The sequence below is a fragment of the Zonotrichia albicollis genome, chromosome 12, assembly GCF_047830755.1.
Source record: "Zonotrichia albicollis isolate bZonAlb1 chromosome 12, bZonAlb1.hap1, whole genome shotgun sequence".
Classification (NCBI taxonomy): domain Eukaryota; kingdom Metazoa; phylum Chordata; class Aves; order Passeriformes; family Passerellidae; genus Zonotrichia; species Zonotrichia albicollis.
In genome coordinates, this window is record NC_133830.1 from 8,729,722 (window position 1) to 8,746,186 (window position 16,465).

Here is a 16,465-nt window from a genome sequence, read left to right on the forward strand (position 1 = left end):
GGATATCTGAATTTCAGTCAAACCCATTATAATTCTCTGTTTCTCAGCCAGTCAGGACCTTTTAGCCCTTTGCTTCACACTTCTAGTTCTTTTATGTCTCAGGTAAGGATGTATTACAGACACATTCTCATTAAATTTCCTTTGTATGAGGACTACTGATGAAACATTCCTTCAAGCCCCATGAGCTACAATTGGTGGCATCCTTAGAACTACATTACTTAGTTCAAAAAATTCCTAGTCTAACCTTGTAATACAGTAATTGCAACCTTAAGAACAAATGCTGAAAAGCAATTTTACTGTGATAAACAAATACAGAAACAAAAAGGCCTCCGGGGGGAAAAAAAAAGTATTTACATGCTCTGTCCAAACAACTAAAAAGAAGTAAAATCAGTCTCCCTTAATACTTAGTTTATCTTCAAAATTCCCCCATGAGAACAAGATAAATAGAGGGAGTGAAGTTCCATTAGTACTAACAGCAGCTACTCTACTTAATCCTTCCTATTTAAGTGATGCAGAACTGCCTCTGTAAAAGCAAAGACATGTGTGCAAGTACAGCAGCTGCACAACAGTAGTCCAGTTCATATTTATGTTAAACACATTCAAGATATTGTGCTGCCAAAAATTAATACAATTAGAAAATTAAATGCAGAGATCTATTCCTCTTAAAACACAGATGCATCACTAATACTTTGCTTTACAATTGATTTCATGTCATTGAAGGAGACCAATGAATAAATAAAACTCTAAAGTTTCTTCTATACCTTCTGGTCACTAGGCTTGTTTGAACATACCTTTCAGAACATAAAGCAGGAATGTGCATTTCTTTCCTTTGTATACCAAATTCAAAGGCTCACTGCAATCAGATCATAGAATTGTTTAAGGTGGAAAAGACCTTTAAGATCACTGAAGCCAACCATTAACCCAGCTTTTTCCTCTATCTCCCTAAAAATCTAGAGGCTACTTATGGAGAGCACAAAACACTTTTGTTATAACCACTATTTTAAAAAAAGTATGCAGAACTAGTAATTATCAGATTATGAGAGTGCTCACTGTGCTGCCTAGATTTTAAATACAGTAGCTACTCTTTGGATTTAATTTATATTGCACATTTGAAGAGAAAGCTAGTGTGCTTTATTACCAGTTAATTAACAGTTAAGGATGAAGTAAGTAGGTGAAAGCACTGGTAAAAACTTCAAAGTACTTTAATTTTAAAGATGGTATCTCACAGCAGCATGTACAATCCCCATGAATATGATTTATATCTAAAAACTTGAACAGTGAACAGTATTTTTCAAAAGGACCACTATTCTTCTTATGCTATACTGCAAAAGTTTTAACATCATCCAATTCCTGTAATTCAATAAATTTCATTGAATTATTTCAGGGAAACAGCAAGGAGTTATGCCTAACCTGTGAATTGATGTAGGCAGAGCATAAATGCTTTGTGATTGATATAACACAGTGATTTCTGAGGAATTCCACAGGACACAGGTTCAGAATAAGAAAGCATAAGCGAATGATGCTTAAAAATAAGTAGATAGGCAACCTAAAACAGGTTTAATTTACTACCAAGTGTTTCCATTAGCAATGAAATAGTTAAATATTTCAAAGATGCACTGAACTCTTATTCTGTACCACATTCAAGATCTAATGATGTAAACGAGCATTTCTCTACTCCCTTCTGCTCAGATATTCTACTGATGTTTTAAAGATGACATTTAGCAAATCCTCGAATTTTAACTGAGAAGCTCAATGCAGAGCTAAAGAATCTTTTCACCTGCCCATCCAGATTCATATGCACCATTTCCCATCACAACAAGACAGCATACTGAACAGGATTATTTCAAAAGCAAAACACTAAGAAGGGCTCTGTTTTGCTCACGGAGCAGCTGAAAAGCACAACATCTTTCCTTCAACATCAAGGCAAAATCCTGAGAAGGAAAAATTCTATTTGCAATAAAATAATTGCAATTAGTTGAAACATCTGAGTTGCTCAAATTAGTGTAATCCCAAAAATATTTCAGTGCCACTGTTAGTTATACTTAATACCCCCAAGAACACATACAGGTGGTTTTATTGTCACAAAAAATAAGACAAAACAGTAAGTTAACCATGTAGCACTTTGCACCTTTGTGCAACAGCCTCAAGGGACAGGGAAGCAGAGCCTCTGCCTCCTTCAGGTGTGCTCCTCAACAGGAGCTTTCCCAAAGCAGTAATTCAAACAGCGAACAGAACAGACCATTTCTGTGGCATTAATTTCAGCCTCAACACATCCATTCAGAGCCTGCTTGTTAGAAGTACAAGTGTCATGGTCAAGGACACACTTTAAGAATATGTATCTGTCCTTGGTTACGTTCTCAGGCTGATTTTTGAAGGTCTTGCTTTGCACCTTTCCCAACCCTCCCAACGTCTCAATTTTGCAGTTATACCAAACAAATCAAGGCTCTGAGGAAAGTGTGGTATCTCTTAAATTCTCTGCCACAGCCCAGTGGATAAATGTTTTGGAGGCTCCCTCACAACTATCATCATCATTTTATTTTCACGCATGCCTTACAATGCACTCTGCTGAACAACCACATCCTGATGCCCTTTGATCACATGTACAAAACCAGTTAAAATCAAGGATGAAACTCCAGGGGGGTCAGACAGGAAACACAAACCTGGAAATAATTTCCTAAGCACCACCCAAGAGTGATCATCCTAAGAGAATCAAGGTTTGGGAGGGTTTTTTTGTAGCCTAGCTAGTTTCAGTGACTTTTACCACATGGATGGAGTTCCACTGTGGCATCACTATGGCTACTTGAAGACATTTGCCACAAGGCTTACACCAAAGGCCAGGACCTTCTTCTGACTTGTTTCTGTTACCATATGCAGTCAGCACCAAAAAACCCCACATAACTTATCTGCAGTGTTATCTCAGCCTGAGCGTGCAGATGCAGCCCAGTGACATACACAGATTTCATACTGGGCCAGACACACACACGAAGAAAAGCACATTATTTCTGAAGATCTCTCCTATTCCCAACATACACAGTAAGGGTAATTGTTTAAACTAGCTTTTGGTTTCCTTAACGTAGTCATTTACAAAAACAGGTCAATTTCATATTTTTATTTACAAACAGGCATGGAAACATGTTTGAAAGATCCATGTGACCTGTCGCAGCAAATCAAAGGTAACAAAGCATAACCTAGGGAAGAACAGTGAAATTCACCAAAGTCTTTCCTAAATTCCCTAAGATGAAAAAGTGCAGTCTTTACAAACAGTATTTTGGTCCATTCAATGAGATTATCTGGCTCTCCCATTGTGTATGCTTCCCCCATCTCCACATCATTAAATATTAAGCAGATATAAGCACCCAGGATCTTGTCTTCCACAAGGCCCAAGTACTGTCCTACCTATGACAGTGATCAGGAACCAGTACCTCTAAATTAACATTTTTCATTGATGGAGACAATATTACAACAGAAACCTAAATAAGACACAGCCATGGATGACTGTCACTGTTAAACAATGCAGGAAAGAATAATTTCCCTGACCCTCCAGAGGGATCCTCACCTGCTGTCACAGAGAACATGGCACTGCTCCTGGGAAGCCACAAGGGGGGAACAGCTTGGGTTTTCAGAGAGGAAGCAAACCAGCATTACTGACAGTGGCACTTGCACAAAGGGCTCCACTACAAGAAGTGACAGTGCCCAGCCTTGTTAATTTAATTTTCTCTCTGACTAAGATAGAAAGATGATAAGCAGAAACATGAAGCAAAGGAACCACCCTTCTGCTTTGGACAGCCTCGCTATGGAAAGCTGCATTTAAATAACTGTATGGCACCATTAAATTTCTACATTTTTATCTAAAAACCTTTAACTTCACAGGATCCCTCCAGCTGCAGCTGCAACATTCAAAAATATAATTTTACACTTCTTTCCCTGAAGGCAGTATTTCAAACCCCAAATCTAGGTAAACTGATCACAAAATAGCAAAACTGCACCCAAAGACATTAGAATTTCTGGTGGAGTGGGTTTTTTGATTGGTTTTGTTAGTTGGGTTTTTTTTGTGTTTTGGGTTCCTTTTTTTTTTAAGGAAGATATTAAATACAAAGACATTGCACATTTTTAAGAATTACATCCAACTATCTGACATTTTTCTCATGTGGAGTTTAATTTTAAAATACATGTCACAAGAAAGTCTAACTTCTTTCATATTTAGATGTTTGAAAATACTGCTGACTTGGTTGCAGGGCAAAAAATCACTTGTAATTTCCATAAATCTGTGCTCATATTTGAACATTTCCCTAAATTCAATTCAGTCACTACCAGTGTCCACACCTTTACCCTTCACCTTTCATCTATTATTCTTTATGCCCTAAACAGAACTTCTGTCTCATGAGTAAAAACATCCACGGCAAACTGGTTTTCAATTCAACCTGACTGTCCATTTCACTCTCGTCCTCTCGCACATTCCATGTCCTGTTTGTCTATTTTCATGAGCTTAAGATATGTTTCACTTTGTGAAGCTCCCAGCCTAAAAGCGCTGCAAAAATAGCTGGTGTCTCAATGCTTCCTTAAAAAAAAACAATTATTTGTTCCATAGCATAATTCCTTCCTGCTTCTCTGAAACTGTTAACCAGGGAGTAGCTGTTAAGAGCACACTGCATCCACAAGGTGACATCCAGTAATTGGTCTAAAAGAGGATCCTCTATCAATAAAAGTCAGAAACCTTTACGTTATAGGTCAAGGGCACAAGACCTTCAATCGAGGGCACTGAAAGTTCAGGGAAATCACGCCTTTTCTCACCTTTCCCTCCCCTTTAAGCTACTTTCTAATAATGAGAAAGTATTCAGCCCAAAAATTTCTGGGTGTGCCAAGCACCACCATTCACTGGCATTTTAAATAACTTCTCACACTGAGGCTCGATTACAAACACTCTGCATAGCCTAAAACACACAGTACAATTCTGACAGAATCAAAATTTCAGTATCACAAATGGCATTTCATTGTCCAGCTCAGGCTAAGTATCTTTTCCATCTTCGAAGCTGGCAGTATAAACAGCAATATACAAGTGGCTTAGAATTTTAATATGTTGCTAAATAACGAAAGTTATTTCAGTGCTTTATAACAGCCACTTTAAATACACAACAGCGGCAATAAACCACCCCGGTTTCTGCGAAAAAATCCCAACCACACTCGTCCACAACGATTTAAAGACAGAAATGTAAAGATAAGTACAGAAGAGGTTGCACAATAACACATGATCTTCCCTATCACATGCTTGGCAGCGCGCTCGCTGCCCGGCGATACCCGGTCAGACCCCGGGGCACTCCGGCCGCCCGGGGCAGCGCCGGACACCCCCGGCACGGGGCTCCGGCCCAACAGCCGGGGCCATCCGGGGCTCCCGGAGCCCGGCCGGAGCCCACGGGGAGCGGCGGCAGCGGGAGCCGGCGGAGCCTCGCCCCCATTCAATCCCCGCTCGCTGCCCGCCCTGCCCAGCGGCGGCGGCCGCGGCACCGGGCACCGCGGGGAGGCGGCCCCGGGCTGGAGCCCCCGGCAGGACCCGCGCTCCCGGCGCCCCCTCCGCGACAGCCCCGCACTTACGCTCGAAGTCGGAGTCGGACTCGTCGTCGCCGCGGTCGGGCTCCTCGTCGCCGTTGGACTCGGTCTGCATGGGCTCCCCGTCGAAGCTGACCACCCTGCGGCCACCGCCCGCCTCCTGGTCGCGGGCATCCCGCAGGCGGGCGAAGTACTCGGCGGCGAAGCCCAGCAGGTCGGACGGCCGGTGCCGCAGCACCTCCACCGTGTAGCCCTGCAGCAGCTCGGTGAGGCCCGGCGGGATCTCGATGCTCATGGTGCCGGACACCCGGGAGGCCGCCTCGCCTCCCTGTTTCCCACCCTCCCTCCGTCCGTCCGCCCTTCCCCGCGTCCGCGGCCGGCGGTGGCGGTGACGGTGGCGGTGGCGGTGCGGGCTCAGGGCCTCCCAGACGGGCGCGGACCGACTCCCGCCGCTCCGGTCACACGAGCCGCGGGGCGCGGAGGGGAGGGACGGGACGGGGCGGGAGCGGCCCCGAGGCGCAGGCGCGGAGCGGGCGCGGGAGCGGGCGCGGGGCTGCGGCCGCGCGTGCGCGGGGGCGGGGGGGCTCATGCGTCACGGCGGGGCATGGCGGGGCCGGGGCGGGAGCGGGGAGCGGGCACCGGGCACCGGGAGCGGGCACCGGGCACGGGGAGCGGGGGAGAGTCGGCAGGAACGGGACGGGGTCACTGCGTGCGTGCCTGGATGGTTCCGCTCTCTGGAAAACTGATGGGCGCCCGCCGCTCTGCGCCCGCCGCAGTCGTTAAACCCCGGTCACGGCGGGTTGGGCCGGCTGCGAGCGGTATTGGGAAAGCTCCGGGCCACAGCTGGCGGCGGCGTGTAGGGAGGGCGCAGGTCAGGCGGGTGCCTCCCGGCCGTCGCTGCTGCGTCTTTATTTTTCTCTGATTTCACATCAGTGCCCCCGTACGCTCATTCCTTGTCAGAATCACGGAACAATTAGGCTGGAAAAGACCTCTGAGATCAGTGAGTTCAGCTTTGACCAAACACCGCCGTGTCTAGACCATGACACCGAGTGCCTCATCCAGCCCTTAATCCTTAACCACGGCCGGGGACGGTGACTCCATCCCTAGGCAGCCTGTTCGGATATCTAGTCACCCTTTCTGTGAAAGAATTCCACCTAATGTCCAGCCTAAACCTCCCCTGGCACAGCTTGAGGCCACATCCTCTTGTCCCTTTGGCTGCACTCTCAGCTTTGTCTGGAGAGCAATAAGGTCCCCATCGAGCTTCCTCTTCTCCACACTAAACACCCCCAGCTCCCTCAGCTTCTCCTCACCAGATTTGTGTTCCAGACCCTTCCTCAGTGCCGGTCCCTTCTCTGGGTCACTCCAGCACCTCAATGTCCTTCCTGAACTGAGGGGCTCAGAACCAGACACAGCAGTCAAAAATTCAAAGCCACTTGTATATTGCCTCACCAGTGCCAGAGACAGAGGTTCTCCTTCCTCACGGAGCATGTGAGGGTGTTCCAAAGCTCCCACAGCAGCAGGAGAATGAGGGGTTTTTTACCTTGGTTGGATTCAATCGAACTTCCATCCAGTTCTTGGTTGGAGTTAGATTTAGGACCTATGACCCCCAGGTTCTTGTCAGAATTATGTCATTAGAGAACAATTAAGCCAGTACAAGGTCTTTTGTAAACACAGAATAGAGCCATGATATAGTCTGAAAGGGTGGCAGTAGTATGGATCTGATAATAATAAAGAGTTACAGATAAGAATTGCAGACCTAAAGGTCACCTAGTTCCAAATCCTCTGCCGTGGTCAGCAACACCTTCCACTAGACCAGGTTGCTCCAAGCCCCATCCAACCTGGCCCTGAGCAGTTCCAGGCATGGGGCATCCACAGATCTGTGTCAGTGCCTCATCACCCACATCACTGCTGATATACACGAGCTTTGGACATATCCACTGAAATGCCCTTAACTGTGCTTTATTCAGATTTTTGCTTGTTCTTGTTGTACAGAACCTGTTATCTGTGTGTACAAGGGAGGTTTGGCAGATGCCCAGGGCTGCGTGGAGCGGAGCCATCAGCCCTTAAGGTTTGACGTTGCTGGGAAGCTCCTTGTGGGACAAAACAGACCTGTGCAAACATGACTCGAGGAGAATACGGATGTTGGCTTAGTCACTCCGCTGCGTGTTGTCACTGTACATATTTTTATTTTATTCCTCTTTTGTTTCAACAATAAAACAGCAGAAATCAACTCGTTCTCAAAATATAAAATTTCACTTAGAAGCCCAGAATTGGCTGAGGCGGCATGCTGTGTGTTTTGGTTTTGTTTGCTCGTGTGCCAAAGAGTCCCCTCGCTCATCCAGATGGTTCTCACTGCACTCCCAGAGAAAGGCAGCCTGTGCATCACTGCTGCAGGAGCATGGCAGTGCCAGAGCACCACATCCAGGGCTTTTCCTGGTGGTGCTCACTGAGGGAGGCCACTTGGAAATCTCATGGCACATAAAGGTGTTCTTTGTAATGCAGCTCCCATATTTTCATACACACTAAGACTACATTGTTCATCCATACAAAGTGAAAAATTTTTCAAAAAGCACAGAAGGTAGATTTGCCACATCTCAGCAGTTTATCCAAAGATTTTGTATGAAGTTGTTGCTCTTAATTTCTGCTACTCTACTGCCTTTTTCAAAAGATAATTGATACTGATTTTTCGTTTGCCATTCCTACCATTATTATCTGTCTGATGGTCTCAAACATTACAAGAGCTCATCTCACTGCTCAATATATGTGCTTTAGCTATTGACACAACTGGTATAGAGAAAGATGCTGATCAATGAGAAAACTATGGTTAGTCCCCCAAAAAAATTAAGATTTCTAACAAGATCTTCCCTTTGCTGATTGGGTGCTGAAGATATTGCTGGTGATGAAGAGGTAAAAATGAAATTTTAAAAATTCTGTAAAAATAGTAAAACAAAATATCAGTAAAAAGCAAGAAGGTTCAAAGGAAGAAAGGGAAAGTCTAATTCCAGGGGAGTACGCTTATTTTTCTTTCCCACTTTTTTGCACAACAGCTTTACAATTGCCTTCTTTTGGCATTAGTCAGCTCTTGTATTAACTTTTAATGTTTGTTGATAATTTTGTGTCATTTGTGTCTGTGAATATTAATCTAGTTATTTATTTGAAATAAAAGTGTTACCAGTAAATATTGTTAAGGCTCTGAAGGGCTACATTGTATTGGCCTTCTGATATTTATATGTCCACACACAGCTAATCAGCTTCAGGGGAAAGTAAAGAGCACAGCTCTGTTTATTCTCTTCCTGAAGGTCAACGGACAAAATCAAAAGCATCCAAGGTCACACAAAGTGCATTTTCAAGTTGATTTACGCCACAGTTTATCCTGTTTCTTTATATACCTTTTTTTCTTTTTGGTAAGCATCAGAACTGAAGGCACAAATATGCAAGAAGCTTGTCGGCAATGAAGTTAATTGTTACAGTGCTTGCTGTGCATTCAGAGAGCACATCATCTGCTTTCTTTCTCCCTGAATTTGCATAACTTTTTAAATTATTACTATAATAAGCATTCACATTAAAAAGAATGTTAGAAAATAAATTAGAAGATGCACTTGCAGCCTTAATTTGATCCCCTCTGTAATAACATTTTTAATTCAGGCAGCATGACCAATGTAATTTCTTTCCTCTGGCTTCATGGCTTCATGTTCAGCAGCCAGTATGGAGTTAGATAAGACTTGTGTAGCTGATGAAGCTGGTCCCCACAGCATTCCTATTAAAAAAAATATATATCTTTCAGTATATAGTTCTCCTAATAATTTCTTAGTGGCTAAAAGCTATTCCCATATATACCACGTGCCTGTGCTCCCAAATGGTGAAGTCTCTCTTCCCTTTACTCTGCCTGTTCTACCCAGACTTTGTGACTTTGATGTGTCATTAGTGAAACTGTTGTGGAGCTCCAGTGCTTGTCCTGCTCAGGCAGGAGCTGCAAAGTTGCCAGCAGAAAAAGCAAAATGGTCTGTGTAGTCTTGCACTGGGGAAAAATAATCAGATTAAACTTCCCGACTGGCTCCTTAAAAAGTAAAATAAATCCTTTTATAACGAGTAATAATTCACTTCTCATAAACCTGTCAGCACCAGCCAGAGCTCAGACACTACATAAACATATGTACATCTTGGATTAATTACACTTTCCTTCAAATTCCATACAAGGATCATGCAAGAAAACACTAAATATTCTGATGACAGTTTTTAGTGAACACAGCCTCACGTTTTCCACATCCCTCTGGTGCTGAAGCCAGCAACCAAGGTTTGTCCCAGCAGCAAGTTCCAGAAGTTAAATACCTGTTAGATAAAGCAGCACTTCTTTTTCTAAGATCTGGAGCACTCTTCCCAGATTTACCAAATCACTCCTACTCCTGGTATTGCAGCATTTGGCAAATTATGTTTCTGCCTGTGTTTTATTTGCTAGTTTGTAATTTTATAAACCTCGATCTTACCTCAGCCCTCTCAAAATTAAGGTCTGACAGTCCTGCTGGTCTCTCCTCCAAAAGCAGCTCCTTCCCCAGGATGACATGAAATGCTCCTTTCTGAGGCTGCTCAGCTTCTCTGTGCCTTTCATGAGCTCTGTGTGCAGTTCTGGTCTCCACAGCCCAAAATGTGGGCTCACCCTGGTTTTACACAGCAGGAAAATGGCTCTGTCTGCTTTGTTCTCCGACACTTTTCCTTAGATTTTTTGGCTGCCACATCATTATGAACTGAATTTATCCAGTCTTCATTTTAAGATATAAAGAGATTAAAAAACTCCCATTTCCCTTGCTCTGTTGCTCCCATAGCTGACACCCTCATTGTAAAAAACATGCTGAGTTATGCAATTTAAGTTTTCTATGTTTAACATTCAAATGTTTTTCTACCCACTGCTCTCTCCAGTTGCTGCAAATGAGCATAAACATCATGTAACTTTGTGCATAATGTACACAAACCTTCTGAGTTTGCATTTTACCAGGAGTAAAAGTAACAAACTAAAGTGATCCTGCCCTTAAAAACCAGGATGTGGAGACCCTTGAACACCATGTGCTAGATGAAACTGCTGCTCCTGCCTCTCTGTGGTTCCTTCTCAGGAAAGTGCTAAACCTCAGAAACCAAACTTAGGTGCTCTAAGGAGTAGGTTTGCTTGTGACAGTAAGCAAGATTTAGTCTGTATTTTGTTAGCCTTTAGAGTGAATAGCTTGAGTACTCTATACTTCAGCAAATCATGTGGAACTATCAATAGTGCAAAGACAGGAGAAAAAAAAATCAACTTTTTTTTTCAATAAATACATATAAATACTTGTGTCAACTTGAAATTTCTTACCTTGACACTACCTTTAGTCCATTAAAAATATTTTGGATAATTTTAAGAAAGATACCTTGCTGCATTTGTTGATAAATGTCAGAGTATCGAGTTGGGAGAAACATCTGTATAAATGTTCAGATTTTCATTGGTATATTTTAGTTTATGAACACAGAAAGCACTGATTCTGTTGGTAACAATTACAAATTTCAGGCAGTATAAAACACCAGCCTTGAAATACCTGATTTTGTAAATCATTTGACCTAGATGTTACCTAGATGTAAAAAGAAATCCCTCTGACTATCAAGTCATACTTGTGATGTAAAATGGCACGTGTTTGAATCTACATAAAAGTAGTACCTGTGACATAAGCCGTGTGGGATGACCATGTTGTTTAAACTACCCTGAGCAGCACTGAATAGCAGATGTAGAGTTTATGGTTGCCATGTCAGAGCAGCCCTGAGCAACAGCCCTGCTGTGCAAACAGGGGATATTCAAATAAGAACTTGGCTAAGCCCTTGCTTCTCTTGCATACAAAGTGGTAGCTGTACCCATTTTGGTTGTACTTTCGTTTCTGGCCCCAGCACTGCAAAGATTACATTAAGACCCCCTCCACAGAGGCTGGTGTGAGTTCTGGGCAGGGGGAACTGCTGGGAACAGAGCTTTGTGTGTGCCCTGTTGTAGCCAGTCCCCCACTGGGCAGCCCTGATCCTGCTGGAGGATACAGACATCACTGCTAAATAAAGATAGAAGGTTTTCAGATTGCTCTGTTTTAAGAGAAGAAAGAAAATTAACCTCCCTGTGACTTGTTCAAAGACTAATCTGAATCCAGACTATCAATTGCTCTCTGTGTTTTCCAGCAGAACCTGTTCAAACACAAACTGGTTGATGTTGAGGGGTTTGTCATAAAAAGAGCTCTGAAATTTATTTGCTCCTTAAACCTTTGCTTGAAAATCTGGAATAGTCTTCTGCTGTATGTACAAACTTGTCCCCTCCCCATCTTCTCACATTATAACCTGACACAGTTCAGATTATGAGAATTTCTGTGCTGGTCCCAACCTGCCACTACCCAGACATTTATGGCTTTGTCACTGTTGCTACAGCTCTTGTTTTCACGTCTTCTGTTGTCCCCTTTGTAAACTGAATGTCATTAACCATTTATCACACTTGGCATTTGCCCATTTGTCATGTATCTTCACCAGATGCTTGTAAAATAACAATTTCCTTTCCCCTCATCTCCAAGTTTTACTCTATATCCACAATCTATCCCTCACCCCAGGTTGCTTATCTCCCCTGGGGGACACCTTGAGCCTCCTTCCAGATCTGTCTCTCCTCTTGCAGCACCTGATCTCCCACTGAGACAGGAGCCACAGCTCCTTTGCTCTTTGGCCATGTTTTCTGGTGTCCAGCAGAAGCCATTGACACATTTCACTGTTCCCAGTGTTGGTGTCCTGCCCTTTGGTGTTCACAGACCCATCCCAGGCACAGAAGTGCTGTACACAAACATTGGGCAATATTATGATGAAGGGCTCATTTTTTAGGTCAGTATGGGGTGTTAAGTAATTCCAAGTGCTGAAATTGCAGTATTAAATTTAAGTTACAACAGTAAAAATTAGCTTTATCCACCAAATCCCCAAATTTTTATATTTGCCTCTGAAAACCCTTTTGTTGGCCTCATTACGGCTGTTAGCACTCATTTTAATTAAACTCATAGTGCAGTATGAAGATGAGTTAACCAGTTTTCAGAGAAAATCAGTAAGCAGTTCCTAATCTGTTTTACTGTCATTGTTCGCATCCTGTGCTTTGGTGTGTGCATTATGAAAATGCTGGTAGAGAATTCTGTATCTCAGGGGAGGATAATGGAGATGTGAAACTTCTCACTTCTAGGCTGGTTTTCCAATTCAGTTTAGGTTCTTAAGTTTTATGCAAGTATTTGATGTTTGACTGCAGCTTGGATGTCTTCATTCAAGGAAATAGGAGGTCTTATCATCCAAGGCAGAGGATTATAAGGCCACCTCACCATGTCCAGATCCCTCTTTGTCAGTCTCAGCAACAAATGATTGCTTGTAGAGCTGAAAAATGCTTGCTGCCTTCCACTATGACTTAAATCATGCTGCATATGAAACTAACTGAATGGGTGTTCTGTGTAAAGTGCAGCTCCTGAGGGGGTTTTGGCTTTAATTCCAAGGCTATCATCCCAGAAGAGTTGCATTAGGAAAAGAGGTAAAGAAGAATTTTAGGTTTTAGAGAATGCAGCAGCACTGCCTTTTGTTGCAGTTGCTTTGAAGTGTCTCTCCATTGACATCTAGTGTCCGTGCAGGAAGGTCTTTACATTCCTCACAGCCGTGTTGACAATATTTATCTATAATTTTTTAAAGAGTTTTTCCCTGTGTAGTTATTAAGAGCTCTTATTGATCATACCAGGTCAGCCAGTATGTGATGGTGCAAACACTGCAATCTCCCCATTCCTGACAGTGACATCAGAGACGTCCCTGTATGTCTATGTTCTGAATGGCTCCAGGAGCCCTTTTCAGTGCTTTGCAGTGCAAAATATTATCCCTTTTTAATTTTTTCTGTAAATATCTGCAAAATATTTTAAATCTGTATCCCTTTCCTCAGAGCATGCAAGCAATTGGGAAGCAATGAATATTCAATACAGATTTTATGAAGTATTGTACTTTGTAGTCAGGCATTATTCTAATTATATTTAATTAAAGAAGAGTCTTTTCAATGATAGAAATCTATTTTCTGCACTCTATTTTTTCACTGAAAGTCACTTAATAAAGAGGTGTCTTTATTCCTCAAATGGTGAGAGTTATTTTCATATTTATTTATTTATACTGTAGAAATCCCAAGTTTTTACAAAAGCATTTGTTGTTCTGTTTTGGCAAAATCTTGAACAACAGCAGTGAGCAATTAATCATGTCATTGCTGTACACTTTGCTCTGTGAGCAGCTCTTCCTTTGCAGTGCTTCCTCCTGCTCCTCCAGTCAGCCTGAGGTGCTTCTGTTGGGCTGTGCCAGAGTCACAGCCACATCATGCTTGGTACTAGACTGATGTGAAGTCCTCCCCTACTCTGAAAACACCCTCTACATCCATACTTGGATCATCTGCATTGTTACCTGCTCACAAAGGCAGTTATTCCAAATAAATTATATTATGAAAGCTTGACAAGATATATTATCCTAATATTTGTGTTGCAGCTTCAGGAAAAAACAACTGGATCAAGGATGCACAGCAGACACAGCTTCTGTCCATGATGGACTCTGTGTATCCAGGGGGATCAGGGGTTCCATCATTTCTTGGAAGTGTTTTTGTGATTCATCCCTTTCCAGCCTTTCCTCAATGTCTCATAAGCCCTAGGTGAGCTCTCTCTTGAACTGGTGATACCTGACATGGTAGGGTCCTGTCCTTGCTGGCTGGTGGAAGTTACTAGTGTGAAAATAATAGATCTTTGCCTTGGAACAGCAGGAAACCTGCTGGAAAAGAGCTAGAACAGCCTTGAAATTATCCTTTGAAAGTCAGAGGAGAGTGAAGCAGTATTTTCCACCGTTTCTGGAAAAGGAGCAGTCATCAGTTTCTATGGATGGTCACATATTTTCCCTCTTTCTCCTTTCAGTGTTCTGTTGTTTAAAAATTCTCATTCCATTAACTGTCAGAGAGTCTGTGTTGAAAGAACCTGCTGAATCAATGCATCCAGAATAAGAATGACAGCATCATTAAGATGTATCCTGCTTGGATTATTCATAATTTAACTATAAAGCAAAACATGTGATCATGAGTAATAAAGGAATGTGACATAAATTATTTCATTCAGAGCAGTGCATTAATGCAGGCACTGGCAAATCTGCTGCAACAGCAGCTGGAGCCTTTAATTGCAACTGCTTTAATTGGGGTTACAGATAGGTGTTAACACCTGGTTTTGCCATGATCCTTTGGCCACCCCAGCTTTTCATCCCCGATAGGACTCGGTGCTTCCAGCAGCCCCACATTTCCCTCCATGGCGTCAACGGAAGGAGGCAGGAGCCAAGAGCATCGTGTTGCTATGGCAACACATCCCACTTCCCTGGGGATGCTGTTGCCTCGGCGACACCGGGCGGGCAATGCTGGTGGATGAAATGGCCTTGGAGAAGCTGCCACGGAGAGCAGGACAGGCCCTGAAGAGCAGGACAGGCCATGGAGAGCAGGACAGGCCATGGAGAGTAGGACAGAGCCTGGAGAGCAGGACAGAGCCTGGAGAGCAGGATAGGCCATGGAGAGTAGGACAGAGCCTGGAGAGCAGGACAGAGCCTGGAGAGCAGGACAGGCCCTGGAGAGCAGGACAGGCCCTGGAGAGCAGGACAGAGCCTGGAAAGCAGGACAGGCCATGGAGAGCAGGACAGGTGCTGGAGAGCAGGACAGGTGCTGGAGAGCAGGACAGGCTGTGGAGAGCAGGACAGGCTGTGGAGAGCAGGACAGGCCATGGAGAGCAGGACAGGCGCTGGAGAGCAGGACAGAGCCTGGAGAGCAGGACAGAGCCTGGAGAGCAGGACAGGCCATGGAGAGCAGGACAGGCTGTGGAGAGCAGGACAGGCCCTGGAGAGTAGGACAGAGCCTGGAGAGCAGGACAGGCTGTGGAGAGCAGGACAGGCCCTGGAGAGCAGGACAGAGCCTGGAGAGCAGGACAGCCCCAGTTCAGGGAGCATGGGAGCCCAGAGGTTCCTGGCTGCTGCTGTAGGACCCTGCACCCACAGCAGGCTCTGGGCAGAGAGGCTGGCTCCTGTGTGTGCTCCTTCAGGTGCTGAGACAAAGCTACAGCCACAAGGAGCTTCCCATCATCAGCTGGTGTGTTAAAATAAGATGGATGGCAGGAAAGGCAGTGTCAGTGGGAGGGTTCTGCTGAGGGCAGGAAATGCCCGGGGCCGCTGTCCTTGTACCTGCAGACATATCACAACACCAGAAGTCATTGTTGCACAACCCATCTGTGAATGGAGGTGAACTTGTACATTGATTTTAGGATGGTCCAGTGCTGCTTTTCACTGTGTCACCTCCAGTACCCAGCACCAGGTAGGCAGAGGATTAAAGATCAATTTACATAGGCAAATGCCTTTGTTAATGCTGTGAGCACAGAGCCTCCCTCCTGTGTGCCTGCAGGCACTCCAGGCATCAGTCCCAAGCCACAGGAAAGCAGTGATAGGATCTCAGGAGCCCCCAGAGGTTTGTCACAAGAGAGGTATTTGATAACTGCGCAAAACCTTCTGTGGGCTTCACTGGAGCCTCTGTGTAGCTGCCAGGAAGAAGAGGAGGTTCAAAGCCCAGTGCATGGGCTCCAGTTATGGACACCAGTCATCCAGAGCTCTTGGAGAGCTATTCGAGAAGCAGGGAGATGATAAAGGACAGACAAAATTGCACAAGAGAGGTAAATTCCTTCTAATTTGTCTGTTCATACAAGAGTCTATTCTCCCTTCATGCTGTTGCATTAAGGAGCCTCTTTCCTACTGTAATTAGCCCTTGAATAAACACCATGTCTGCAACACAAGCCTCTTGTCCTGATTTTGTGAGTTAACAGTGTTTTGCTTGCTTTTTAAACCTTACACTAATTATTGCAGAAGAGCAGAGGCTGCT

The 16,465-nt window shown here is 44.1% G+C and overlaps 1 protein-coding gene across 1 annotated transcript in view; it reads right to left on the reverse strand.

Moving 5' to 3' along the window:
- PRKAR2A (protein kinase cAMP-dependent type II regulatory subunit alpha) overlaps nt 1-6,148 on the reverse strand; it is a 57,837-nt gene extending 51,689 nt beyond the window's left edge. The window contains exon 1 of the mRNA XM_074550498.1: nt 5,590-6,148. Within this exon, the coding sequence (XP_074406599.1) occupies nt 5,590-6,133 (544 nt within the window). The 5' untranslated portion in view covers nt 6,134-6,148. The remainder of the gene's footprint in view (nt 1-5,589) is intronic.
- Between the last annotated feature and the right edge of the window lie 10,317 nt (nt 6,149-16,465).